Source organism: Notechis scutatus, chromosome 12 (genome assembly GCF_049901735.1).
Source record: "Notechis scutatus isolate UNSWTSFEM ecotype Mainland chromosome 12, rNotScu1.2, whole genome shotgun sequence".
Taxonomy (NCBI): domain Eukaryota; kingdom Metazoa; phylum Chordata; class Lepidosauria; order Squamata; family Elapidae; genus Notechis; species Notechis scutatus.
The window spans coordinates 14670377-14698105 of record NC_142020.1 but is presented as its reverse complement, the minus strand read 5'-3'; the positions used below and the strand labels follow the sequence as shown (position 1 = coordinate 14698105).

At 47.0% G+C, this 27729-nt stretch overlaps 1 protein-coding gene across 1 annotated transcript; it reads left to right on the top strand.

Annotated features, from left to right (window-relative positions):
- LFNG (LFNG O-fucosylpeptide 3-beta-N-acetylglucosaminyltransferase) lies at window positions 1–22240 on the top strand. Its single transcript, XM_087942213.1, has 8 exons — window positions 1–506; window positions 16836–16884; window positions 18348–18447; window positions 18786–18939; window positions 19206–19291; window positions 19795–19960; window positions 20662–20747; window positions 21797–22240. Exons 1-8 carry the CDS (start codon window positions 69–71, stop codon window positions 21861–21863), a joined length of 1146 nt encoding a protein of 381 aa, XP_087798339.1. The 5' UTR covers window positions 1–68; the 3' UTR covers window positions 21864–22240.
- Window positions 22241–27729: the final 5489 nt, after the last annotated feature.

Below are 27729 nucleotides of genomic sequence, written 5' to 3'. Positions count from 1 at the left end.
CGGCCGAAACGCGGCGCGGGAGGGACGGTCCTTTGGAGGCTGCTGCTGCCGCTGCTGCTGCCGCTGCGATGCTGACCGGCTGCGGGCAGAAGCTGCTGCTCTCGCTGGTGGGCTCCACGCTGACCTGCCTGCTGGTGCTGATGGGGGAGCCGCCCAAAGGGCCTCAGGGACTCAGCCTGGGGGGCGGCGGGGGCGGCGGCGGCGGCCGGGGCTCCCTCCTGCTCCAGCGGGGGACGCAGGGCTGGCTGCGGCGCTGGAGGAACGACCCTCGGCCGGACCTCGGCGGCTCCTTCAGCGGCTACTTCAGCCAGCTCGGCCGGGCCAAGAGAGAAGGCGGCGGGGCCAGCGAGGAAGAGGGGAGGCAGCGGCGTCCCCAGCAACCGCCCCCCGCCCGGGAAGAGATTTCGCCCCGGGACGTTTTCATCGCCGTCAAGACCACCAAGAAGTTCCATAAGGCGCGGCTGGAGCTGCTGCTGGACACCTGGATCTCGCGCCACAAGGAGATGGTAAGACGCGTTGGCGGGGTTGCCCCTTTTTGGGGGGCGGGCGGGGGGTGTCTTGCTTTGAAGCCCCCTCTTTGGAAGCCCGCCAGGCCGCTATCCAGGTGCTGGAAGAAGCGGCGCTCGCGGCGTCCCTTTCCCGGCCAGGCGGGCCCTCTGCACGAGGACAGAGGCACTCTGGCTCGCCTCTCCCCGGCCCGCGAAGGTGCCCGGGCGCTCGCAAAAGCGCGGGTGCCTGCAGCGATGGGGAGGAGGGCGGGGGAGGAAGCGGCTGCTTGCGGGCCCGCCGTGCCACGGGGAGGCGGGCGGCGGTGGGTGGGTGGGCGAGTCGAGGCAGGCTCGGCGCCTTGATCTCCGCCCGCCCCGCCTCTGGCCCCGGGGCTGGAAAGCGAGCAGGCACGCTCCGTCCCGCGCTGCCTGCCTGCCGCCTCTTGGGCCCTTTTTGCGCGGCAGCCGGCGGGCACTTGGGAATCCGGCGCTGGCTTTGCACTCTGTGCATGCTCAGGGAGGTCTCCCGGGAAAGACTTTCTTGGCCGGGGTGGGGAATCGGAGCTTCGCCTTCTGGAGCCCCGAGGAGGGTGGGTGGAGAGGGGTTTCTCCCGTAAGAGAGGAGGGGGCGGGCGATCTTATTAAGTCAAGGCTAAGGGAGGAAGGTTGCACCTGGGAAGTGTGTGGGTGGGTGGGGGCTTTCCCGGGGCGGGAGCTGACCTAAACCCCTGGTTGTGGGAATGCAGTTGGAACTCGGGAATGGGGTTGAAGTGTTGTGTGAATGCAGCCAGGGCTGCCTTTAAATCAGGGGTGTCAAAACTCAAGGCCTGTGGGCCTCACCTGGGCCAGCCTGGAAACAGGGAAGGACTGGCCCGTGATGCCCTTGCCAGAGAAAATGGGCTTGGGTGGGGGGGGGGTTGCAGGGAGCCATCCTGGCCAAAAACAGAACCCAAGAGCCCCTTTTTGCTAACTCAGGCCACCAGAGGTGTCCCCCCACCCACACGAGTGATGTCGACTGGTCACCTGGCCATGCCCCCCCCAGCCCTCCCCCCCAATCCTGATGCATCCCTCAATGAAGTCAATTTGACACCCCTGCGTTAAATGCATGAATTGGGCAACAGGGAGGGGGCTGCTGCACTTTGGCTGGTAACCTCCTCCTGGGCTCTGGAGCGGCTCTTTCCTAATTCTCTTCCTTGCTAATTGGTAAAAGTTGCGGTATGTTCACACACACCCTCACTGGCCTAGTGTTAAGTCCCCTCCCCAATTCCTAGTGACATCGCAGGGCCGCCTCCCTTGGCTGGTAGCAGCAGGAAAGCTGACTTAAAGTCTCTCTCTCTCTCTCTGAATGTGGTTTGCAATATCAAAGCTTTAAACTGGTTTTTGAAATAAAACACACAACCTAACAGCATCTCCTTTAGGACCTCAAAAAGAGGCATAAAAAAATCCTGATAAATCAAGTGGACCCTGTTTGCATTTTGCACTAGAAAGCCTTCTGTTTACAAAGTCACTCTATTGTCATGCAGATTAAAAAAAAAAAGTAACAGGATTTCTGCCCCCATCTTGACGTTTTAACTTGGTCTGATAACCCTTCCTCCATCCTTACAGCTGTGAACCCATGCTCCTCCTCCTCCTCCTCCCAAAACTTGGGGACAGTGTGTATTGGAGAAGGAGGGGTCATGAGTGGAAAGGACTCTGATTGACCTTTTGGGGTGCTGATTTAAGATTTGAGATCATGGGTGAAATCTAATCTCAGATTGGTCTTTCTCTCAACCTTAAAATCCACATTTCCACCACGGGCTAAATAAGCTACATAGTTTGTTTAGCTAAGGTTTAGTCTATCAGCTGCTGTTGTTTAGGTTCAGGTGTTGTACACTCCACAAGCAAACCGTCTTACTACTGGGTGTGCCCTGGGTTCAACAACTCAGGGTTGCACACACAAAGCCAACAAACACAGCGGCACAGGTGCGTTAGTGTTTTATCTGTTTGCGCTGTCCAGGTTGAACAGATGTTCAAGACTCGGCCTGGGCCGTGGATCTGAAATCAGCTGGATTTTATCGCATCCCAACTCTGATAAAAGAAGCTAAAAATTTCATTGTGGTTTTTTTTTTGCAAGTTGTGTTTGCAGGGAACTGACCTGTTTCAAAGAGATTTATCAGAAGGAGCAGAGGTTAATAAACCCTTTCCCGGCTGTTTAGCAAACATCACCTAAAGATACAGTGACCTTTATTCTGAAGGACGGCCCTTTAATCGTCTTTATAAAGTTTTGCTTTGGTTTTTTTTTTTTTGCTCGTGAATTTTTCCTTTGAGAAACAAAAGTTGTAAACAAAAGCGATTCGTTTTTTTGTAGCCTTACAAACTTAGGTCAAATCTGCCCCCTCTTTAAGTTTGTCCTTTATTCCCCCCCCCCCTGAAAATACGGTCATTGTGACTACAAGAGTGTTAAAAAGAACATGGCTGGTTTCTCTTAAGGTAGGAGAATCAGAATAATTGTTTTTTTTAAAAAAAAAACAGAATAAAATGAGGAACAATAAGAATGGGGAAGGGCATCAGCATCCTCCCCCTCTGTGGCCTGAGCTTTAAGGAGTCACTGAATTGTTTAAAACCAGTTTATACCTCGGGATCCCAGCCATGAGAATTACAAATTCCCCTTTTGTCTGTGGCCTGTTTTGCATTCCTCCTGGGCCCCCTCTCCTCCTTTTTCTCCCCAAGGAGACGAGGAGGCTGGGGGACCATGAAATGGCCTTTCGATCGCCAGACTGAGCTTGTCAAATTAGAAACGGGAATTCTTTCTTTAACTTCAAAGAAGAAGAAAAAGTTCTCAGGCTGGTTTAAGGGCAAAGAAGGAGGAGGGTGACTTTTCTAAGCCTACTTTTGATTCACCTTTCGTTGGCCTTCATCCGTAAAGCGGTTTTGGGCCTTCTTGTAAGGTCTCAGGAAGGAGGAAATAGATGTTGGCCCACAGTCAGTTCCCTGTGGGATGCTTGGGGCTGTTTGAGCTTGGTGGCTTTCTTGCAGACGTTTCATTATCCAGCTAGGTAACACCATCAAGTTAGAGGGAGTAAGGTATACAGGGAGGAAGGGAGGAGGGAGGAAGGAGAACAACAATGACAGTGGGGCCCTTGTGTTCTCTGAGTTAGGTGGTTGTCTTGCAGACGTTTCATTATCCAGCTAGGTAACATCATCATGTTAGAAGGGAGGAGGATGTACAGGGAGGAGGAGGAGGAGGAGGAGGAGGAGGAGGAGGAAGGGAGAGAGGGAGGAAGAAGAACGACAACTACAGTGGGGCCCTTGTGTTCTCTGAGTTTGGTGGTTTTCTTGCAGACGTTTCAGTATCCAGCTAGGTAACATCGTATATCATCATGTTAGAAGGGAGTAGGATGTACTGGGAGGAGGAGGAGGAGGAGGAGGAGGAGGGAGGAAGAAGAACGACAACTACAGTGGGGCCTTTGTGTTCTCTGAGTTTGGTGGTTTTCTTGTAGACATTTCACTACCACACTAGGTAACATCAGTGCTAGAAGGGGGTTGGGTTTGTGGAGCGGAGGAGGAGGAGGAAGAAGGGGATTGTGGGCTCCTTGGTGCTCTCTGAGCTTGGTGGTTTTCTTGCAGATGTTTCATGACCCAACTAGGTAACGCCGTCAGTGCTAGGAGAGAGTGAGGTTTGAAGTTGCAGAGATGCTCCTAGAAGTACCAATTTTATCGTGCGTCTCCGCTGCCGAATGGTAGGACTACAGACCCGCCCTAATGGGCAGAGGTTGAGAATGGGGGGGTTTGATACTTAGAAGAGGCCAGCCTGGAGATGTTCCTGGGCCTGTAGGGTTGCTTTACATCCGTCCCACACCTGATCGGGTTGGTAGACTTGGAGAAAGCTCCGGCAGGCCCAGTTGAGTGAAAAAAGCTGAATTTTCATGGCCAGCCCAGACCTTCAGCTGCTGCAGTCCTGGGAGGCAGCAATAGGCCCTACTCTTGGGCACGACTCCCTTTTTTCCCAGCCATTCTGCCTTGTTTTTGGGGGTGGGGGGAGAGGGGGGAGAAGGGAGTTTGTTCCACCTCGTTTGTCCTTTGGGCTTCCCAGCGCTTGGTGGCTCCGCTCTCACGCTGTCTCCCTTAGGCAGGCTAACAAAGCCTCTTTTCTCTCGGGGGCCGAGGAAAGAGTCCCCGGCTGCCGCTTGTGTGGTACTTCGGCCGTGGGAACGCCGGGGTGTGGGGAGGGGGCTGTTGAGGAGTGGGGGGGAGGCAAGCTGGAGCTAGCAGGATCCAGGTCAGGTTGCATGGGGGCTGAAGGGAGAGGCTGGGAGTACCGGCGAGCAGACGGACCAACTTTTTATTTATTTTATATTTATTGTATTAATTTTAGTTTGTCAAGCATGCATGAGAAAACAACTGTGGACATAACGTATAAACCTATAAGAATAAACAGGTGTATAAGTGTCTACATAATCAATGAGTACGAATCAATGGGAACTTTAGGACAGGGACAGCAGGCACACTGGTGCCACTTATACACGCTCCCTTACAGACCTCTTAGGAACGGAGTGAGGTTCATGGTAGACAGTTTAATCCACTAGTAAATCTTATGTTCTGGAATATCTCTTACGGGGCAAGCAGGAGAGAGGGGATAAACCGGAGGTCGGTATTCAGCCGGTTTGGACCGGTTCTCTAGAACCGGTAGCAGACATTTTGAGTACTTCGGAGATCCGGCCAATCCCGCCTCTGACTGGCCCCGCCAACCCCCCATCTCTTCTCTGCCTCCCATTGAGTCCCAGCTGATCGGCTGGGTCTCCTTTGGTTGCCCTGCACAGGAGAACGGAGCTGGAAAGCAGGGTAGTGGGGTGGGGGAGGGAATGGGGATTTTGCAGGATACTTCCCCTGCCACACCCACCAAGCCACGCCCACTGAATCGATAGTAAAAAAAAAAATTGAATACCACCACTGCCTGCCCCCATCCATTCTCTTCCTCCCATTAAGTCCCAGCTGATTGGCTGGGTCTCCTTTGGTTGCCCTGCACAGGAGAACGGAGCTGGAAAGCAGGGTAGTGGGGTGGGGGAGGGAAGGTTTTTTTTTGCAGGATACTTCCTCTGCCACACCCACCAAGCCATGCTCACCAAGTTACACCCACCAAACCATGCCACGCCCACCAAGCCATGCCCACAGAACCGATAGTAAAAAAAATTTGAATCCCACCACTGGGCTAAACTCCCCCTGCATTTCTGCTTTGAGGGCCTTTCCCCCAACTTCTGCCTTACTTCAGCCTGAGCCACCCCTTCCCCCAATAGCATTTGCAGGGAGCCCTCACCTTACAACGTTTTGTTGAGGGACCGTTCGAAGTGACTGGAAAAAGGGGAACTTTTGGACTGCTTTTCACAGGGACGGCCTCTTGCAGCCTTCCTGCTATCCACATTCAGGTGCTTGGCCACTGGTTCATAGTTATGACGGTCGCCTTTTGTGACCTTCTGAGGACCAAAGTCAACGGGGAGGCCAGGTTTACTTCGGCAATGGATGACTAACTTATCCATGGCGGCGATTCAGTTCACAACGGCGGCAAGCGAGGTCGTAAAATGGGGCACATCATGTTTCACTTACCAGACATTTGGGACTCACTTGTGGTCGTAAGTCGACCTGTCTTTTATTTTCTCTCCTGAGGATGCTGTCCTCATCCTCTAGTGAATTCCCTCCCCCTCTTCTACTCCCTCTTCCCCCTCTTCTACTCATTTCCTCCTAGGTGGTGTTAATTAGCTAACCTTTGTCCTTTAGCACTTTGCGGTGGATGCAACTTTCTGTAGAAACTGGAGTTGCCAGCTAATGCAAGGTTGGTGCGTAAGGGCTTGTCCCTTATAGCTTCCCCCCATCCAAAAGATGCACACGGTGTGTGTACACACAACAAGCCCTACTCTGTGACTTTCCAAAGCAATACAGCAGGTGCTTCTCTCCTTGATGGAAGAAATTCTTTGGCAAAAGCATTTGAGGATCGTAAAAGTCCACAGCCATTGGGTGAAGAAAGTAGCAGGGTGGGAGGGGGAGAGGTTGATTAATTGCTTTAATGAAGCCGGGGTTTTTAATTATCTCTCTCCAGGCCCCTTAGGTGCATGCCCGTCAATGAGAGGCTGTGTTTCTTCCCCTTCCTGGTTTTAATTTTTCCTCTAACACACTGTTTCTCAACCTGGGACACTGGAAGACAGGTGAATTTCAAATCCCCATTTGTCAGAAATGGCGTAGGGTCTCCTGCTTTGGCGGGGGGGTTGGACTAGATGACCTACAAGGTCCCTCCCAACTCTATTAATCTAATCTAATCCCAGAATTCCCCAGCCAGCTATGCTGGTTGAAGTCCAACAATCATAGCTGGCTGGGGAGTTGAACTCCAGCGTCCTAGCTTGAGAACCAGATCGAGGTGTTTCTCTCAGCGCTGGTGTGGGGGGATAAAAGTTGAAGCTTTGCAGGTTATTTTTCACGGCTCCCCAAATCCACGGGTTAAAGGACATCTGAACGCTGCCCAGCCTGTCGCCAATTTTGGGGAAGCAGACAAGTGTGCTGTGCAATCCATCTGCATTCAGGAAAAGCATCATCTCCAGCCAGTTCAAAGATTGCCAAAGAGGACTCAAACTTTTGACCTCTGCTGAATTTTGCAAAGGGCCTGCAGTTAAAGCATCAAATAACTCCATTCTCGTTGAGCTGAGCTTCTTCTTTTCCCCCCCCCCTCCTCTTGTTCTTCCTCTTTTGGGCCTTTTCAGATTGAGACGGTAGAGATGTTGAGGCGCTTTGGAAATTCCCAAGGCACTACCAACTGTGACGAGTATCATCTTCCCCCTGGTTTTTCAACCTTTTAAATCAATCTTTCCTCCCCTTCTGTTAAGGCACAGATCATTACCAGGCAGCCATCGTTATTTGGCAGTTAAATATTAAATTGCTTGCCCTGTAGGTTAACACTGTTTTCCACCTGGACTGCACCTCTTTAGTCTATTATCTCATGCTTCATTTGTTTGGATCAGCCAACTTATGACTTGTTCTGCAAACCAGAAAGAAAACTGTGGCTTAGCCCAACGTGGGAATGCAGCCTCTTTTCTGATCCTTGTGGGGAAACTAACCAACGTCAAGCAAACCTTGCTAGTTTGCAACAGGATCCCCGCTGCAACCTGGTGCAACCATTCAGAACAAACATTGAGTGTTTGTGTGCAGACTTGAGCCTGGGATGGAGGGGAGGGATGAGTCTGTTTTGTGCTGAATGGGTGAAATTAACCAGAGTTTCCTTCCTTTGGCCCACAAAGGCATTAAGCATTAAAGAAAGACGTGCGCTGTGTAAGTTACTAGCAGATGTAGAGGTGAGGGGTGGTCAGAGCAACTACAGAGTTTGCCGTTTGCAAGGGTGCAAATGCCAGATGGATTCTGGGCTCGAGGCAAAATGCATTGTGTCTGTTCTGCAACCTTTCCTGTTTAAGTCTTTAAAAGTTATCTTCCTTTTCGGTTGCTCCGAGCACTTTGAAAACAGTTATTACAAGAAGTGGAACCTCAGCTTACGTTCTTCCTTCCTGTGGTCTTAGCTCGAGCTGTAGGCAGAAGTCTCTGCTGGGAGCAGTTCTGCAAAACCACAAATCAGCAAAACAGATGAAGACTAGCTGCCCAAAATCTTTGGTCAAGTTGACAAAAAAGGCATTTCTTTTCCTTCTAAGAAGGAAGGCCGATCGTGGATATGTTTCAGGACATCTGGGGAGATTGAATTGATGGGTTAGTTAGGAAGGTCCACTCTACTCCTGGGTGGTGGTGGTGTTTTAATTCTTTTTTTAAAAATCCCTGGCCGTTGGCATTTTAGAATTTGAACTGTGCCGTTTAGAAAAGTCAGGTTGGTGAGGATGATGGGAAAGAGAATGAGGATAGTAAGGATGGAAAGGCAGACCTGAAAATCTTGAACTTTTAAAGGGAGTTTGCAAGACGATTTTTTTAAAAAAAATATTATATAGCATGATTCACTTAAGAAGCATAACAAAACTTGTAAAATCAAGGTGACTCACTTAAGAACAGAGTTGCTTAGTGATGGGAGATTCTGGTAGATAGATAGAATCTATATCTCTCTATTTCTATCTATCTATCTATCTATCTATCTATCTATCTATCTATCTATCTATCCATCCATCCATCCATCCATCCATCTCTGTATATATCTCTATCTCTGTATTTATCATCTATCAATCATGCATCCCTGCATCCATCCATATCTATCTATCTATCTATCTATCTATCTATCTATCTATCTATCTATCTATCATCTATCTATCATCTATCTTATCCATCTATCCATCCATCCATCCATCCATCCATCCATCCATCCATCCATCCTCCCTCCCTCCATCCACTCCATCCATCCATCCATCCATCCATCCATCCATCCATCTATCTCCTCCCCTCTTTAAAAACAGAGAGAGAATGGTTTCTTTTCCTCCTCCTCCTCCTCCTCCTCCTCCTCCTCCTCCTCCTCCTCCTCCTCCTCCTCCTCCTCCTCCTCCTCCTCCTCCTCCTCCTCCTCCTCGCAGAAATAACTTCTGACAGCTAACTCAGAGCTTCAAAACTTGGCCAGCCAGAGAGGGGAACTGGGGCAATCCAGGAAAGTGGCGGGAAGCTCCCTTGCCAAATTCCTGATGCAGTGAAAACTTTGCCCCAACAGGATCCCACAAGAAAACCGATCCTCCTCCTGGCATTAGGAGCATTAAGAGCCCGGAGGTTCTTCCTTCCCAAGGAAGGTGGTGGGTGGCCGGGTGTTTCTGCAGCCTTTCGGTGACCGAAGCTGGCAGAGGTGCTGGAGGCCCAAATGCCCAGTGCAAAGTTCTGCAGAAACATTTCTTGGGGAGGGAGGGAGGAGGGGGCCTCTTTTCTAAGGGGATCCAAGTGGGATGAGCCCAGGCTTTGCTTTTTGCCTTAGAGAAGAAAGAGCAGAGCAAACTTTAAAAAGATGAGCAGCCTTACATCCCTGGAAAGTTCAGGTTTGCTCCTTAAAGTGCCTCCAAATGGAAATTCCTTTCTTTTTTCTCTTCTCTTCTCTCTCTCCTTTCTTTCTTTCTTTTTCTTTTATCTCTTTTTCTTTCCTTTCTTCCTCTCTCTCTCTCTTAGTCTTTTCTCTTTCTTTTCTCTCTCTCTTTCTTTCTTTTTCTTTCTTTCTCTCTCTTCTTTCTTTCTTTTTGTTCTCCCGTGTTTATTTCCTTCCTCCCTTCCTCTTTTCCTTGTTTCTTTCTCCCACCTTTATTATTTCTTTCCTTTCCTTTCCTTTCCTTTCCTTTCCTTTCCCTTTCCTTTTCCTTTCCTTTCCTTTCCTTTCCTTTCCTTTCCCTTTCCCACCCTTCCTTTCCCTTTCCTTCCCCTTTCCTTTCCCCTTTCCTCCCACCTTTCCTTTCTTTCCTTTCCTTTCCTTTCCTTTTTCCTTTCCTTTATTATTTTTCCTTTCCTTTCCTTTCCTTTCCTTTCCTTTCCTTTTCCTTTCCTTCCTTTCCTTTCCTTCCTTTCCTTCCTTTCCTTTCTTTCCTTCCTTCCCTTCCCTTCCCTTCCTCCCACCTTTATTATTTTTACAAATAACTCGAGGCATATCCGACATGCCTTCCTCCTCCTCTTTTCAGGTGCTTGCCAACCAGCCTGTATCTATGACATTTGCAGCATCCCGAGTTCACCTGCCTGTCTTTGGCCCCCTTCCCAGCCGGCTTCCGGCGAGGAAAAGGGAAGCAGGAGTCACTTAACGAGTCTCATGGTTCGCTTAACGTCCCGTGGCAAAAAAGTGGGGGAGGGCTGTGAAATCAGGGGCACGCTCGCTTTAACCACCTCTTTGGGGCTGCAGCAGTCTCCCGAAAGATGAGGACTAGGAGCTTGAGCTGCGAAGGACTCGACTGCCGTGAATGTTGGACACAGGTTCGTTCACAGGTTAGGTTGGGGTGGCAAACTCATCCTAACGCAACAATCCTTTTGTCCTTGGGTGTGTGTGTGTGTGTGTGTGTGTGTGTGTGTGTGTCTGGATTTGCAAGCCCCTTTCTTGCCAGACCCCTTGGTTTCTTTCCCCCTCCTTCTTGGGGAGGGGCATTTTTTTCAGAGCAGTGCATTCCAATGCCCAATTTTTCCACCCCTTGGCTGGAATTTCTGCCCTGGGGCAGGCAGGTAGGCAGGGGTGCAATGCTGCAGTGCAGTCGGTCCACGCCCCCCCCACGCTAAAAAACAACAACCACCAACCCCGGTGGCTTCTGTGTACAGTATAAACACGGCTTGACTTACTGTTTATACTCCAAACACAGGTGGAGGGCTGGTTTGGGCCACTTGGCTACGGCTGCAGCCGGATTTTGGGTGGGTGCCAGAGTCTTCTGCCTTGGCAAAGATTTGAAGGGGGGAGGTTTATTCCACCCCACCCCACTCATGTTCCTGGGGTGTTCTGGGGCCCGCCCAGGAAGAGCAATGGCTGGTGGGGGGTTTCTGGATTGGGGGAGTGCTGTGCTCCTCTTCTGAGCCCCCTCCCCCAAAGGGATCTCCTACCAGTTCTTTCAACACTCTCGGGGGAGCGTATGGCAAATGTGGGGGAGGGTTAGCCTCATGCTGGGAAGCCCCCCACCCCCAGGAGGACCCCAACCTCTTGCTGGGATTTTCAACCACTTTTGTAGTACTTCATGGTCTTCCTTCCTTCCTTCCTTTCTCACTTCCTTCGTTCCTTCTTCCTGCCTTCTTCCTTCCTTTCTTTCTCTTTCCTTCCTGCCTGGCTTCTTTCTTCCTGCCTTCTTTCTTTTTTTCCTCCTTCCTTCCTTCCTTCCTTCCTTCCTTCCTTCCTTCCTTCCTTCCTTCCTTCCTTCTTTCTTTTTCCTTCCTTCCTGCCTTCTTTCTTTCTTTTTTTCTCCTTCCTTCCTTTCTTCCTTCTTCCTGCCCTCTTTCTTTCTTTTTCTCTTTCCTTCCTTTTTTCTTTCTTTCTTTCTTTCTTTCTTTCTTTCTTTCTTTCTTTCTTTCTTTCTTTCTTTCTTTCGATGGGGGAAGCCCAGCCTAATACAGGGAATCCTCAACTTACAACAGTTCGCTTAGTGACCGTTGATAGTTACAACGACACTGAAAAAAGCGACTTACGGCTATTTTTCACACTTACGACCATCGCAGCATCCCCACAGTCATGTGAGTTACATTTGGATTTTTGGAAAGGGGTTGACAAGATCCATTGAAGGTCCTAAAACTGGGGCATCTGGAGCAGAGGTGGGATTCAGCCGGTTCTGACTGGTTCTACAGAACTGGGAGCGGAAATTTTGAGCAGTTCGGAGAACCGGCCAATCCCGCCTCCGACTGGCCCCGCCAACCCCATTTCTTCTCTGCCTCCCATTGAGTCCCAGCTGATCGGCTGGGTCTCCTTTGGTTGCCCTGCACAGGAGAATGGAGCTGGAAAGCAGGCTAGTGGGGTGGGTAGGGAAGGGGGGTTTTGCAGTAACCTTCCTCTGCCACGCCACGCCCACCAAGCCACACCCACAGAACCAGTAGTAAACACTATTGAATCCCACCACTGATTGGAGGACTGCAGATGGAGGAGAAATAACCAAGGTTTAAAAACAAGCAAAAACAAACCAGGTTAGCGAGCAGGAGAAAATAGGAGCTATCTAAAATAGGAGGTTTCCGGCTCCATTTTTTCCCAAGAAGAAGACCAACCTTGGGGTGCCACCTGCAAAGTTCTGAGTGGAAGACAAGGGTTAATTGTCTCACCAGTGTTTATTGCAGTTCCTTAAAATCAGATTGCTGTTGGTGCAAAGGTCAGCAGGAGGAGATGTTATATGCATTTTTTTTGTGTGGGTGTTGTTGTGCTTGATGCGAAAAAGGCAAACTTGTGCCCTCGAGGCCAGTTTTCCAGAGAGGTTCCTGCCAAGGGCCACCCGGCAGGAAAGGTGGGGAAGCTTTTATCCCAGGACTCAACCGGTTTTGGCTTCTTGCTAGGAGGCCCTAAACCCAGCCGCTTGGAGAAAGTTTTGCATTTTATGGGCCCCTTTTTGGGTGAACAGGAAGGGGAAATGAGTCACAAAAGTGCGCGGGAAATCAGGGCAGAAAGAGAAGAACTCCTGGTGACCACCAAGGGGGCCTCACCAACCATCTCATGGTCTTTCTCTGGGGGATCCAGGGATCCCCATTTCTAAAATCCAAACCTGGAGAGAACCGCTGGGTTGTTTTCTGATGGGACTTGCTATTGTTCTCCAGGACTCCATACATCCTGTGTTTCTTTCAGCTGCAGCCTTTTTAGAAACAATGAGGTTTCCTGTCTATCCCCCAAGCTGGGCTCTTTGGGCAGAGTCAAGCTTAGAGAGAGAAACCGTCTTGTCCCCTCCTTTCATTTGCAAAATTCTCGTTTTGGAAGAGACAAGGAAGCAGGAGTGGCCATGTCTGGTTGTGTCACTGGAACGGAGCGAACTTCAGCTTCAAAGGGCGTGAGGAGCATCTCCCGCTTGGTGGGACATCATTGTTCTTCCAAGAAGGGTTAGAAGATCTACAGAAGAAACATGGTGTAGGACCGTCATGGCGAACCGATGCCAGTGGTACGCAGAGCCATCTCTCTGGGCATGCCAGCCATCGCCCGTGACTCTTCCGGGTTCCGTCACATGCATGCGCACCAGCCAGCTGCTCTTTGCACACATGGGAGCTCCAGAAACCGGAAGAGCAGCTCCCCAGCGTGCATGCGTGCACTGGGAAGCTGAGTTTCTGGTTTCCAGTGCATGCATGCATGCCGGCCAGCTGGTCTTCATGCATGCATGCACACCAGAAACCGGAAGACTAGGTGGCCACCACGCATATGCACCGGAGAGCTGCTCTTCCCCTTTTCTGGGTGCTCACGCACACACACTCCCATTTTAGCACTGGGCGCCGAAAAGGTTTGCCAACACTGGTGTAGGAGAAGGAGTGACAGAAGCTGCAGGTGGAGTGAAAAGAGCAACCGGCCTAGAATCCCTAAGGATCCACAAGTGAACTAAATCTAGCCACCTTGAGTGCCGTCGACTCCTATCTAATTCCAAGCATGTATCTACTGTTAGTTGAGAAGATTCCTGCACGTTGGCTTTTAGCAATAAAGCAGTTTAACTGAATCTTTGTCTGGGCCGGCCTTTTACCCCCCACAATACACCAAGCTGATCAGATCTTACCAAGGGTGACTCTGGTGCTCAGAGAGGTTGATCCAACTTGACGGTCGCTTGACCAGATGGTTGACCAAGGTTGACTCTGGTCCAGCATCTTATCTTAAAAACCCCGGTGACCCGGAAAAGCTCACTTTTACCAAAAGATGGCGGCGAATAACAAGAGTTAGAAGGGACCTTGGAGGTCTTCTAATCCAACCTCCTGCTTAAGCATTTCAGACAAATTGTTGTCTAATCTCTTCTTTAAAAACCTCCAGTGATGGAGCCTCCACAACTTCTGGAGACAAGTCCCAATTGCCACCATCATGCATCTCCTCAAAAGGAGACTTTTCTGGGGCAGTTCCATAATTTCAGCCTCTCGCCAAGGCGGGCTCTCTTCCTGTCGGAAAAGCTCCGCTGGGCTTCTCCTGCTTCCGAGAAGAGGCGTTGGCTTGATTCTTGGCATCTTCCGGAGAAGCAGCCTGGGCATTAATCAAATAAAAATATAATGCTCTCCCCCTTTTGGGCTATTTTTAGCAGGCTGTGGATGAGCAAAAGGCTATTTTTGGGTGCGGAGTTGCTAGCGACGGCAGGCCTGATCTAATCTAGTAAATATGATGGGGGTTTTTCCCCCCCCTTTCCTCCTTTTTATGACATTCCCATTTGAGGGTTTCCAGCAGAACCTGATCTTTTTCCTTGTTAAGCAGGCCGGCCACGATTCCAACGAAGTCAGTTTCCTCTCTTGTCCTTAGTTTCTCGAGGCTCGGTTGCTTCGAGAAACTCTGAAATAACCAGGAAGGTGTAGGGTCTCCTGCTTGGGCAGGGGTTGGACTAGATGACCTACAAGGTCCCTTCCAACTCTGATTATCTTATTATTTGTTATCAAACAGTTTAATCCTTGACTAGGTATACTGGATTTAGACGCAAAACTCCAGATGACCACAAGGGGAGCTGAGGAGTTCGGTTGCCTTCTGGAGTTGTGTAGCCAGGGACGTAGAATGGCTTCTTCTTCTTCTTCTTCTTCTTCTTCTTCTTCTTCTTCTTCTTCTTCTTCTTCTTCCTCTTCCTCTTCTTCCTCCTCCTCCTCCTCCTCCTCCTCCTCCTCCTCCTCCTCCTCCTCCTTCTTCTTCTGTAAAATAAAGTTTTCTTTTCTTTATACCTGAGCTGCTTCTCTGCAAGATGCCAGAGCTCAACCCCAGCCCCAGATATTGGCAGGGGGGGTGCAATTGTTTGGGGCAAGAGAGGTAAAGAAGGTTTTTCCTTTTCCCCTGTCTGGACACCCGGCGCAAGTTTGCTGGCTTTGTGGTTTCCTTAAAACACGCAAAAACTGGGACACAGTTTTATGGCTTATTTAAAGACGGTGCAACACAATTATCTCGGTTTGCAGGACAATAGACTTTTCCGTGTTCCTTTTCCTGCACATACTTATGGTTGTTGTTTTTTTCAAAAAAAAATTCTTTTCTTTTTTATGGAAAGACACATTATAAATCATGGTGGTGGGGATTGACCTCTGAGTCTGCAGGGCATTGAGGGTCTTCTACAAAGGGCCAGGATGAGGGGGAGAGAGAGGAGGAGGAGGAGGAGGAGGGAAATATCTGTGCGTCTCCCCCGGTTTCTCTTCTCTTTGTCTCGGCGATTAAACCAAGTTTTGGCTGTAGACACCCTTCCCAAACATCTCAGGCCTCCCTCTGGTTAACCAATCCAGCTGTATGCTAATTGAGGGCAAGTTTCAGCCTCCCCTCTTGCGTTAAGTTGGCTGCAAGACTATTGTTCAAAATTGCTTCGCTTCCTTGGCGGAAACTTTTTTTTAATGGAAGGGGAATGAGGGGAGAGGGGGAAGAATACCCCATGGTCCAAGTTAGAGAGAACAACACTCCTTTCTTTCTTTCTTTCTTTCTTTCTTTCTTTCTTTCTTTCTTTCTTTCTTTCTTTCTTTCTTTCTTTCTTTCTTCTGCCTTCCTTCCTTCCCTTTCTTTTTCTCCTTTATTCCTTCCTTCCCTTTTTCTCCTTCCTTTCTTCCTTTTCATTTTCTCTCTTTTTCTTCCTCCCTTCCTCCTTCTTTCCTTCCTTCATTTCCTTCCTTCCTTCCTTCCTTTCTTTTTTCTTTCTTTCTTCTGCCTTCCTTCCTTCCCTTTCTTTTTCTCCTTTATTCCTTCCTTCCCTTTTTCTCCTTCCTTTTCTTTTTCTCTCTTTTTCTTCCTCCCTTCCTCCTTCCTTCCTTTCCTTTCTTTCTTTTTCTCCTTCCTTTTCCTTTTTTCCTTTTTCTTCCTCCCTCCCTCCCTTCCTTCCTCTCTCTTTGTCTTGCTTTGGCACGGCCATCCTCTCTTCTCTCCCAACCAGATCTTGAACAATCTCCCGCCTTGCCACCCTTGCCAGCCCTCCCAGACAGGCAGCAGATGCCAGCTCCTCCCTTCCCTCCCCTCTGTCAATAAGAAAGTGCAGCCAGGCAGGTGGTGGAGATGGCAGGGCGGGGCGGCCTTCACCAGTTTTGGCTCCTGTTCAGGTGGCCGTTGGAGGCGAACTACTTCCAGGCAAGGATGGGTGTTCCAGCTGTTATCAGGCAGACCTAAAGGGGCAGGTGTGGTGGTGGGTGAAGACCGGAGCTGGCAACCCCTGGATTTGTGGTGGTCTCAGCAGCTTCCTAGATAGACGGACCCTGAAGACCTTGGGGAAAGGTTGGGGGAACCAGAGCAGGTGTGCAAAACCATTCATGCAAATTCTCAATGCAATATTCCATCGGGCAACAGATGGACAGGTGAACATCACCTGGTGAAGGTGCTCACCTCTTAGTTTCTCCCCTGACCTTTCCCAGGCTTTTGAAATGTTTAATCAATAATCTCTTTGCAATGCAAATGAAGCGTTTGCTCCAGGCTGGGTTTATATTTTCCCTTTTATCTTCCTCTTTTTGTCTTCCAAAAGTTCTCCTGGGCCTTGTGCAAAAAAACTTGAGATCTCCCTGAAAAATCAGCAAACTCAACCTTGCGACCCAACGCTTAGCCCGGAGGTGGGTGGTGGGGGCACCAAACGGGCTTGCTTAAAAGCCCCTAGGCATTTGCCGAAAAACAAAAGCTAGGCCTGGGTTTGCACCCTGTGGTAACCTTTGAACCGTGATGCATGCAAGGGAATGTTTATGCAAATCTCCATCAACGGCTGCGATTTGCATGGGGATTTCAACGAATGCAAATCTAGATTTGCAACCCATCGGTTGCTTGGCATGATTGAAAGCAGCACATTCCTAAATATTTCTCTCCCCCCACGTTCTTTCTAGACCTACATCTTCACCGATGGCGAAGACCAAGAGCTCAAGCAAAGAATTGGTGAGTTGGTGGGATTTCGTCTTGGGCAAGTGTCGAAAATGCCCCTTTCTTACAGACCCCGATGGATGGTGGGATTCCCAGGGAATGTGGCGATTAACTTTCCCTAGGGGAGGGAGGGAAGGTGGATACTTACTCAGTGAGTGTTTAATGAGAGCCCCCACCCCCTCCTCTCCTCCTCCCAGGCTAGTTCAGACCCTCCTATTCTTCTGATGCTAATGGGCTCTATTCATGCTTTCAATTGATTCCTCTCCAGACAACCAAAAGGAGTAGCAGGTGGCAAATGATGAGAAAAGATTGGCATGAATAGCCAGACAAAGACTGTTAAAAGGGGGGCTGGAAAGATCCAGTTTTCTGTTCCACTTCCCACATTTTCCTTTCTGAGTTAACACTTGGCTGGGTTAAGTCTGGGAACAAAGGAATTTCCCTTTGGTCAGCAAGGAGGAGAGGAGAATGCATCTGCATTTGTCTTGGCTAACAGTTAAACATCTGCAGAAGGTTGCTCCTCGTCCCCATTTGGGGTGGAAATATTCGGGGAATTACTTGAAGCTTTAGCTATTATAAAGGCACAGAGATTCTCCATCATCCAGGTCATGGTTGTCCCAAAGCTGCTTTTGGTTTTTTTTTTGTTCTTTGAAAACATTTAGCTTCTCATCCAAGCAGCTCCTTCAGAACTGAAGAAGCTTCTTTGGAGAAGTAAAATGTTTTCAAGGAAGAAACCAAGAAAGTCCAGCTGCCTTTTGGAAAAGCACCTTGGGATGGTTTTCTTGTTGGTTACTCAAGTTATCTTCTGGTCTTGAGGAACTGGGAGATAGGGAAGTGTGACTCTAAAGCAAGGGTCTTCCAACTTGGCAAGTTTAACACTTGTGGACTTCAACTCCCAAAATTCCTGAGCTAACATGACTGGAAGAGGAAGAATTCTGGGAGTTGAAGTCCACAAGTCTTAAAGCTGTCGAGTTTGAAGACCCTTGCTCTAAAGATATCAAAATCCTTGGACAGACATGGTGGTTGTATGTTTCTCCACCGATCTTCTGGGTGAACTTTCCGATTTCAGCCTGAAATTTTCAGAAGGATGTCCTGTGCCTGAATATTGAGCTAATCAGCTCAATACAGTATGAGAACAGGATATAACTTGAAGTGATCTTGTAGGGTTCTGATTCAGAATCTTGGTCACGGGGCTGGATCAAACCTCTAGCTGAGATCTTAAGCAATAACCTAAGCTGCTCAAGATGGATTGATAGATGTAGGACAATGGAGACCATCATAAACCAAATCGATCCATAGGGGGGAAAATATCCATAGTTGGGCACCACAATGTCATCAAAGAGTATGCAAAACTTTTGGGAAGTATCCCCTTAGCTGGGCCTGATGCAGATCCTTCTCATGTTATGGATTTTTTGAATTCAGTTGTAGTAACTTCGTCTTTTAATGCAATTTAACATCCCCCCCCCCTTGTCTCTCTTCAGGAAACGTCATCAACACCAATTGTTCTTCTGCTCACAGCCGCCAAGCCTTATCCTGCAAGATGGCGGTCGAATATGACCAGTTCATTGAATCCGGACGAAAGTAAGAACAGAGAAAAGAGGGTGGTTGGAGGAGGGAGATTCAAAGCTTTGGTTTCCAAAGCTGTAGGATCTGGATACTCTCCTTTTGGAAGGGAAGAGAGTTCAGATGTAGAACATCTTGATCCATGCAAGTGCAACGCTTAAATGGAGGGCTGAATTCTTCTCCTTTGTCTGAATATATCTGAATTCAGATGATCCTGCCCACTGAGGTTCAGTTGAAATGTTTGAAGGCTAGAGTTCTTGGGTTGATGTCCTAACAGATCGAAGATCAGTGATCCAAGCACCTTTGAATTCCTCGATTCCTGACCTAATCCAGTCTTGTTTTCACCCTTGCGTTAGGTGGTTTTGCCACGTGGACGATGATAATTATGTGAATGTCCAGATGTTGGTCAAACTGCTCTCCAGCTATGCTCACACGCAGGATATCTACATTGGAAAACCCAGTCTGGACAAGCCTATCCAGGCTACTGAGAGAATCAGCGAGAACAAGATGGTAAGCCAGCAAGGAGAATGAGTGGACTTGATGGTGAACATTTGGGGTTGTCCGATTATGCATCTTCAGAGGGAATGGATTCTCCTGGTTCAAAGGAGGCATCCCTTTCTTGGAGGGATGGAGAAGGAGAAGACCTTGGGTGGGATTCCCTCCCTGGGTCCCAACTATCTCTGGGAAATTGGGCAAACCTTTGACTCCATGTGCTCTTCTGTGTCAAAAAAAGACCCTTCTTGAGTCTTCATCTCTTGATTCTTCTCACCCCACAGCATCCGGTCCACTTCTGGTTTGCCACCGGTGGTGCTGGGTTCTGCATCAGTCGTGGTCTGGCACTGAAGATGACCCCTTGGGCCAGGTAAGAGACTTGGTTTTGTTGAGTGTATAGTTGTTGCAATATGAAAACTGGAGGATTAAAAAAATAGAGTATACACATCAACCATCCCTGACACATCTCAATGGTGGTTACAGATCAAACTCCATAATATTTATGGGCTACATTTTAGCACCTTTGATGCAGAAGGTCGTTTCTTAAATGTATAAAGCAAGATAGTTTATTGGGACTCCAAAATTTTAGCAAATTTCCCTATGCTCTGCTTTTAACCTGCTGGAGACCCAGGCGTGACTTATTCAAACCATGCTTAGCACATCTGAATACGACACATGAATCCATCACCTGACATTCCCATCAGTTGGAAAACCACATTAACGAATTGTGTTTTCCCTTACACATAAATGTGAGGGCTTTTAATGTTAGAGTTTAATCCTTTTTGGGTTTTCAAATTGGGAACAGATGGAATAATAATGAAGCCTGTTTTTTTTCTTACTCTTTCCCAATTCTCGTCCCTTTCTCTCCTCCAGCGGTGGGCATTTCATGAGCACCGCGGAAAAGATTCGTCTCCCTGATGATTGCACCATTGGGTACATCATAGAATCTGTCCTGGGGGTGAAACTGATCCGAAGTAATCTTTTCCACTCGCATCTCGAGAATCTCCATCAAGTACCCAAGTCTGAGATCCACAAACAGGTAAAAACACTGAAAGATTTAAGTCACCCAGGCCCAGAAACAAAGCATTAAAAATTCAGACGTTATCGGAGGTTGGAAATGTGCATCAAATGTAACCCAGCTGGAATCATCCTGGGAGGAAGATTACAAAGTTAGCCAGGAGATCCCATCTCCCCCCTCCCAAAATCAATGCTCTGATGAATTGATATTTTGGAATAGACAAATCCATCTTGGCAGTCACTTGGGAAGAGTTGCCAAAAGAGTAAGAGAGTTGGAAGAAACTTTGAAGGTCTTCTAGTCCAATCATATGCTCAAGCTAGAGACCTATCCCATTTCAGATAAATGCCTGTCTGCTCTATTTTTAAAAACCTCCAGTGATGGAGCATTCATAACTTCTGGTGGCAAGTTGTTCCACTGGTTAATTCTTCTCACTGGTAGGAAATTCCTCCTTAGTTCTAAGTTGCTTCTCTCCTTGATTAGTTTCCACCCGTTGCTTCTTGCCCTGCCTTCAGGTGCTTTGGAGAATAGCTTGACTCCCTCTTCTTTGGGGCAGCCCCTGAGATATTGGAACACCGCTATCATGTCTCCCCAGGTCCTTCTTTTCATGAAACTAGACATCCCCAACTCCAGCAACCGTTCTTTGTGTGTTTTAAAGAGGAGCATCACTTTGTTGCATTTGTAGCTCAATCTTGCATTCCCCCCCCCCTCTTTTTTTCCCCAAGGTCACTTTGAGTTATGGGATGTTTGAAAACAAGAGGAATTCCATCCATATGAAGGGGGCTTTCTCAGTGGAGGAAGATCCTTCCAGGTAAGAATCGCATCTGTCTGTTGTCTGAATTAGCTGAAATTTACACTGTGTGAAGGAAAGAAGTTAGAAATGACCGAAAGGAAAGTCAATAATATTTTTTTGGGGGAGAGAAGGGAGAGGGAGATAGATAGATAGATAGATAGATAGATAGATAGATAGATAGATAGATAGATATATGATAGATAGATAGATAGATAGATAGATAGATAGATAGATAGATAGATAGATAGATAGATAGATAGATTTTGTTGGAAGTCCCTCTGGCTTCAGAGGATTTACTTCCAAATTGGGAGATGTAATTCTGCAACCTTAAACAGTTGGGCATCCACAGGTATTTGCAGAGTCATTTCACACAACACAGGCAGTATTTACCTTACGGCTGCAACTGAGCCCATTTCCATGGTTGACCTAGATGGTTGTTAAGCAAGCCTTGCCCCATTCTGCAACCTTCCTTGCTGCCATTGTTAAGCTAGTAACGTAGTCCTTAAGCGAATGTGGCTTCCCTTCGTTGACTTTGCTCGTCAGAAGATCCCACCTAGGCATCGCATCATCCCGAGACGTTGCAATTTAGATCACAAATTGTACGCTGATGGTGATCTGCTTGTGTCTTCCTTGACCTTCATCCCAACCCCTGTGTCAGGATTCCACCACTTAACCCCATTTAAATCATCTCGAGTCAAATTTCCAAAACTTCAAAAGGATTTATTGGGAATTAACATGCCGGCACTGCCCGGGTGTAGCCAACTCTGAGACACATCATTCCTTGTCACCTTTGACCCTGGTTTTCCCCCCACCTCCTGGGTGTATCATAATTCATATTCTCCAATGGGACACCTCCATAGCCCAGAGTCATCAATCATGCTGTCCTGTTAGAATTTTTTGCTGTAGAAACTTCAGTCACCTAGTTACTATCTTTGAAAACATTTATGGAATGCACTTTCAGTTTGCAAGCTGCTGCATTGCTCCCCCATCCCTTTCTGTTGGCAACTCTAAAAAGACCATAGAAATATTTTATGAGTTGACACCTTGTTTTCTTCTTCTTCTTCTAGGTTTCGCTCCATCCATTGCTTGCTGTACCCGGATACGCCTTGGTGTCCTCCCAACATCGCCTACTAAAAATCTCGACGTCCCTTTGACCTCGTCCCGAGTTCTCCGGTATCCGAAGAGCTTTCGGGACCCGTAGTTTTATTAGGGTGTCTGTATGCGTGCGTCCTTCGTTTGCTGTGAAGCAATGAGATCCTAATTACTGTGGTTAGTTCACAGTGTGTTGTGTATGTTTCCACCAGTTGCGGTGTGGTCTTGTGCGCCTCGCTGTGTCCCTCTCCCGGTGACGATCAGGGTATAGATATTTTAGAAGCTCCCAATGCGAGAACAATTGCGATATTTTTTTCTCTCTCCAGCCCTCCCTTCCTTTGCAAGGGATTCAAGGCTGGTTGTGATGACAAAGACCTTTTTTCTACCTGCCACCTGCTGAAGGCAATGCTGCAGGTCTTCCTTGCTCCAGAATATTTTGAGAGGTGGACCCTTTGCTGCTTCTTCTTCATCCATTTCTGCAAAGCCCAAAACACTCTGCAACCTGCCCAATCTTAAGCACTTTTAAAACCATGCATTGTGGCAGATGCTAAGCTGGTATGGGATTGCCCCCATTTTAACTGATTGAAAGAAAGATCCAGTAAGCAACTTTAAGGTGGGGTGGATTTCAATTCCCAGAATTCCCCAGTCAGCTTCCACGTCAAGCATACTGGCTGGGGAATTCTGGGAGCTGAAGTCCAGCCGTTGTAATTTTGGGGAATTTAGTGAGTGGAAGTCCACTCGTCTTAAAGTTGCCCACTTTGAGAAACACTGGATTAAAGCTTAGCCTGGTTGTGTCGTGGTTTGGGCTGTTTGAGGCTATCAACACTTCCAAGATCACGTTCACAGCATTGTAATTAAAGCCAGGATGCCATTTTACAGATTTTTTTTTCACACTCCTCCCCCCCTCAAAAACCTGGTCTTTTTCAGCTGGAGTCTTTTAACTTTGTGGTGCTCCAGTTCCAATCATTTTTCTGGCTGGGAACTATTGGAGTTTGAATCTAAAATAGCTAGAAGACTTCCCCTCGGGGGGGAAAAAAAGCTACTTTTGGCCACTGGCTGTCTTCCTATTTTTTATATATCTTTTCACCACTCCTTCCTTCCTGCTTTTTCAGGCTCCGCGTAATTTTTCAGATGAAGGTTTACATAGGAAACAAGTTTTTTTTTGCTGATTTGCTCTGTGTGTGTTTTTGTAAAAAATTTTGTTGATGTTGTTTCGGGGTTGTTCCTTTCCCTCGTGCTATCTGTACACTTTCCTCTGAGAAAGAAAGTCTTTTTCTCCCCTAAATTCATTTAGAGCTGGTCTCTTGTTGAACACTCGCGTTTTGCAGTTGCACTGAAGGAAGACTCAAACGATAGGGGTTTTTTTTTTTGGCACAGAGGTATTATCTAATCCTTTTCATCCTGGCCTCCTTGCCTTTACAGAAGCTTGGTGGGCTTCTTATGAGTAAACAGGCAAAGGATTGTAAAACTGCACCTAAGTCCAGAACTGTGGAATGCACCTGTAGTTGCGTAGCTGCATTTAATTCTGATTTAATTTAATTAAATCAATATTTAATACCAAATGTAAGCAAAGAGTTGATAGCAGATTGGCTGGCTACAGCTCCAGAAATCCTCAATTCCAATCTTTATATATATATATATATATATTGATTGCAAACATTTTGCCTTGTTGTATTCTTAGATCTGTTTTGTTGCCTGAATGTCGGTAAGAATGACAACAGAAGCCTATGTAGGTTCAGAATTTTAGACCCTTTGAAGATGCAATTATTTTGATTCTACTAAATATAATTTATAAATATATATATAATAAGCAATCCTCTGTGGAGTTTACTCAGGAGGAAATCCTACCCTATTGAATGGGATTTGTTCCCAGCAAAGCACAAAATGTTGGCTCACGACTTTGGGCCCCAACCTGAATTAATATTTAAGTAAGTAATTTAAGTAATATTTAATTTTACTTACTGTAAGTAAGTCTTTTAATTTTATGGACCAATTGGGAGGAACCAGTGTCCGTTAAAGCCAAATGTTAATTAAATCCAACTTTATGTAACACCCGTGAATGTTACGTGATGTTCATAATATTTATGTCATACACCCATGTACTTTACAAAAAAATATGTATCCACATGGTCTGATTTACCACGCTGTTTGCTGAAGCCACCCAAATTCAGATATTGTCTGTTAAATCCAAAGTCTGTTGAATCAAGGTCTGTAAAATCGAGATGGGGTCGTAGCAACATCCAGACTCAAATTTTTGCAGTTGGTAGGAATGACTTGTGTACTAATTTAAAAGGGGTTTAAAGATGTTGGAAGCAATGAGGGATCCTTGTATTTCTCTTATAAGTTGGACATGGTGTTGATTCACCATCTCCCATCGCTGCAACTTCTCAGTCTCTGGGCCAGGGAAATTTGCCCGTAGCATTTTCACCCCAAGAGTTGAATTTCACTCTCCTGCAAAATGCCGTATGGCTTTTTCTTCCTAAGTCCCAAAGGCAGAGACGGAGAGGCGAATGCTTCCCTCGCAAACAAAAATAAAAGTAAAAACAAAAACCAACAACAACAAGGCCCATAGTGGGTAGTGTTTGTAAATATTTTATTGCAACAGTGTTATTTACTGTGCCTTTTGTGTGTGTGTGAAAAATGTCAAGTCCGGTGTGATTTTTGTTGAGGGTGGGTTTAAAAGTGAACAGCAAAAAAAAAACAAAAAACGATTTTTTTTCCTGATATCTGGAAACAAAAAGAAAAATGGAAAAAGTTTTGTGTTGTTTGTTACTTATCTGTAATTTATAAATCCCAGTATCTGGGATGTTGCTTTCTGTAAAGTAGTGTACATATATATATATATAATGTGACTCTCGCTATAAATATATATATATATATATTAAAGAGGAAAAATGTGTGGGAGGGAAATAATGATTAATATTCTCAGGGAATTAAACCTGATCTGCCACAGACTGCCTGTGGCCCGTGTCTTCTCTGTGCTTTCAATAAAAGAATTTGTTGGCTAATTAATTACTGGAAGCTCTTTTTTGTGTGTGGGGGGTGCTATTTATTGCTTTCTCCGCTTTCCTGGGGGGATTCTGGGAGTTGAAGTCCACACGTCTTCAAGTTGTCACGTTTGAGAAAGAAGGCCCCTTCTAACTTTGTTACTCGTTCTAAATTAGAACTAACCTAGAGGGACATGGTGGCTCAGTGGCTAAGATGCTGAGCTTGTCGATCAGAAAGTTTGGCGGTTCGAATCCCCAGCACCATGTAACAGAGTAAGCTCCCATCACTTGTCATCCTAGCAGTTCGAAAGCATGTAAAAAATGCAAGTAGGAAAATAGGGACCCCTTTGGTGGGAAGGTAAACTGCATTCCATACGCCTTCAAAGGCATTTAGTCCTGCCAGCCACACGACCACGGAGACATCTTTGGACAGCGCTGGCTCTTCTTCGGCTTTGTCATGGAGATGAGCACCGGCGCCCCCTAGAGCCAGAAACAACTAGCACGGATGTGCGAGAGGGAACCTTTAGCTTTTTTTAGCTTGTGTGTAGAGCCTTGAGATCCAGGAAGACCAGCGGGTTGGACTAGAAGACCTCTAAGGTCCCTTCCAGGCTCCAGCCCTGTGATTTGATGACTCTGAAAGCTAGGGGGTCCTCGACTTAGGACCCAAAAATTATGGATGCTAAGGCAGACATTTGTGAAGCAAACTTTGTTCCATTTTACAACCTCTCTTGCTTCAGTTGTTAAATGAATCACCACACTAATGTTAGTAAGACAGTTGTTAAGTGAATCCTGCTCACCCCGTTGACTTGGCTTGTCGTAAGGTCGCAAAACGCAACCATCATAAATACGAGTCAAGTTGCCAAGCATCCGAATTTTGACCACATGGCAGCAGGAAGGGTGCAGTGGTCACCAGTGTGAAAAATGAGCATGTTGGGTTTTTTTCTCCCCCAATGCTGTTGTAATTTGGAACCGTCACTAAAGGAACAGTCGTAAATCAAGGAATATCTGTATGCTAATTCGATCTGATTTTTAAGGGAAACAGTTCTCCCTTTGTCCATGGAAAATGCAGACAGGTGCTGCCCCCTTGTGGAAGGAGTAGGTACAACCCGCCAGGCAAATATTCAATCTTTGATAAAGCCACTAAAAGCCAGGGGTCCTCAAACTTGGCAACTTTTAAAGTCTTGTGGATTTCAACTCCCAGAATTCCTCAGCCAGCTATGAATTCTGGGAGTTGAAATCCACACGTCTTAAAAAAAGTTGCCAAGTTTGGAGACCTCTGTGCTAAATGGTGAATAATGAAATCGATGAAATCTTATCCGTATATAAACCATTCATTACTCGGAGCGGAGCCTTTTCAAAGTTGTTTATTTTAAAACATAAAACCCAAGCGGAATAGAAACCACAGGAATTACACTTAGAATTGTTTCTGCAGAACAGAAAGAACACCAACCAATAAAAAAGAGGGGGGGGGAAACAGCTACAGTACAATGTCGTAAAATCAACCAAAAGTCCAAAGAAAAGTTTTACAAAAATAATCATCATCAGGCTGACACCCCCCCCTCCGTTTAAACCCCCGTGAAATTTCAAAAATGGGTTTTTGGTGGGGTGGGTCCAGTGGAGAACTTTGAAAGAAGCTAGTCACGTCTAAAGGCTTAAAAAAATTATATTTATATATATATTTCATATACATATATTATATATGTATACATAAAAGTAGAATGCTGTTATTAACCATTGTGGTTTGAAGCAAAACCCGGTTTGAAAATGCCAGTTCAGAGTTTGACTTGGTAGAATTTGCCACATCTCTCAAAATAATAGCAATAAAAATAATAAAATTGGGAGGTGGACAAAATGAAAGTCACAAACAGGTTTGCGTCTCTAATGAATGGAGGAGAAGAGAATACAATTGCTGGTTGCCAACCGACCACAGCGCCAAACTTCACCGAGGCTCGTGTGCCTTTCCTAGTCACAGGCAGGCAGAAATTCAGAAGGTGAAGCTTGGCCCTGTGTCATAAGAGGTGGCATTACCTGCCCAATTTAGGCAGCGTGTTGGATGGGTAATAAATGGGTGGGATTCAACCGCGATCGCTGGAACTACCGGCTCGCCCGAACCAGTCCAAACCGGATGAATACCACCCTTGGTAATAAACCAGGATTCTTTGTAACTGGGTTTTTAATGGACTTGCTTGTTTTGGGGGCGAAGCATGGTTCATGAAAGATGCACCCACAATACTGGCAACCCTTGCATTGAAACGTCAACACAAAATTGTTTGAAGGGAGGGGAAGAGAATAAACAGGCCCAGTTTTTGACCACAACATCAATACTCCTGGGAATCAATCAGGAAGTTCCAAGGGACTACAATTCCCAGAATCCCCATCCAACCTCCCTGGGAAACTGGTTTGATTCAGGGGGATGCAAGTCCAATCCCCAACTAGATTGGGGAAGCCTGAGAGATGGATCTGGGTTATCAGAGAGGGAGGAGTGAAAACAGGAGGAATGTCCACCTTGCATAGAGACAAAAGTGTGGTTGTTGAATACACAAAGCACCAAGAACTAGCCTGATGCTAGTCCAGCAGCTGCCACTGGTGGCTGTGGTTGTTGTTGTTGTGTTGTTGAAAGGTAAGAAAATGTTTGTCCCTGCTTACTGCGGTCCAAGGTACAGATGGCTCTGCTGAAACAGATTCTAAGGTTGGCCTCTGAGTGTGTCGGTGTGTAGCTGTGTCTGTTTGGTCCCAGGTGCACCATTTTCTCTCTCTCAGAAGCTCCTTGAGGTTGGGACATGGTCTACAGGGGTAATCTGAGGACTAACTGACAAGGATTGGGTGGTCTCCCACCACTACACCTTAGCTGATGGTGGAGAGAAGTCCCACCAGTTTCTTAGCACCTCTCCTTAGTGGCAAAGGGAGTCACCTCTCTCAAC

Coding starts and splice junctions, on each gene's coding strand:
- LFNG (XM_087942213.1), top strand. CDS start 69: ATGCTGACCGGCTGCGGGCAGAAGCTGCTGCTCTCGCTGGTGGGCTCC. Junction 18,940..19,205: donor GAATCAGCGAGAACAAGATG/GTAAGCCAGCAA, acceptor CTCACCCCACAG/CATCCGGTCCACTTCTGGTT. Junction 19,961..20,661: donor AGTCTGAGATCCACAAACAG/GTAAAAACACTG, acceptor TTTTTCCCCAAG/GTCACTTTGAGTTATGGGAT.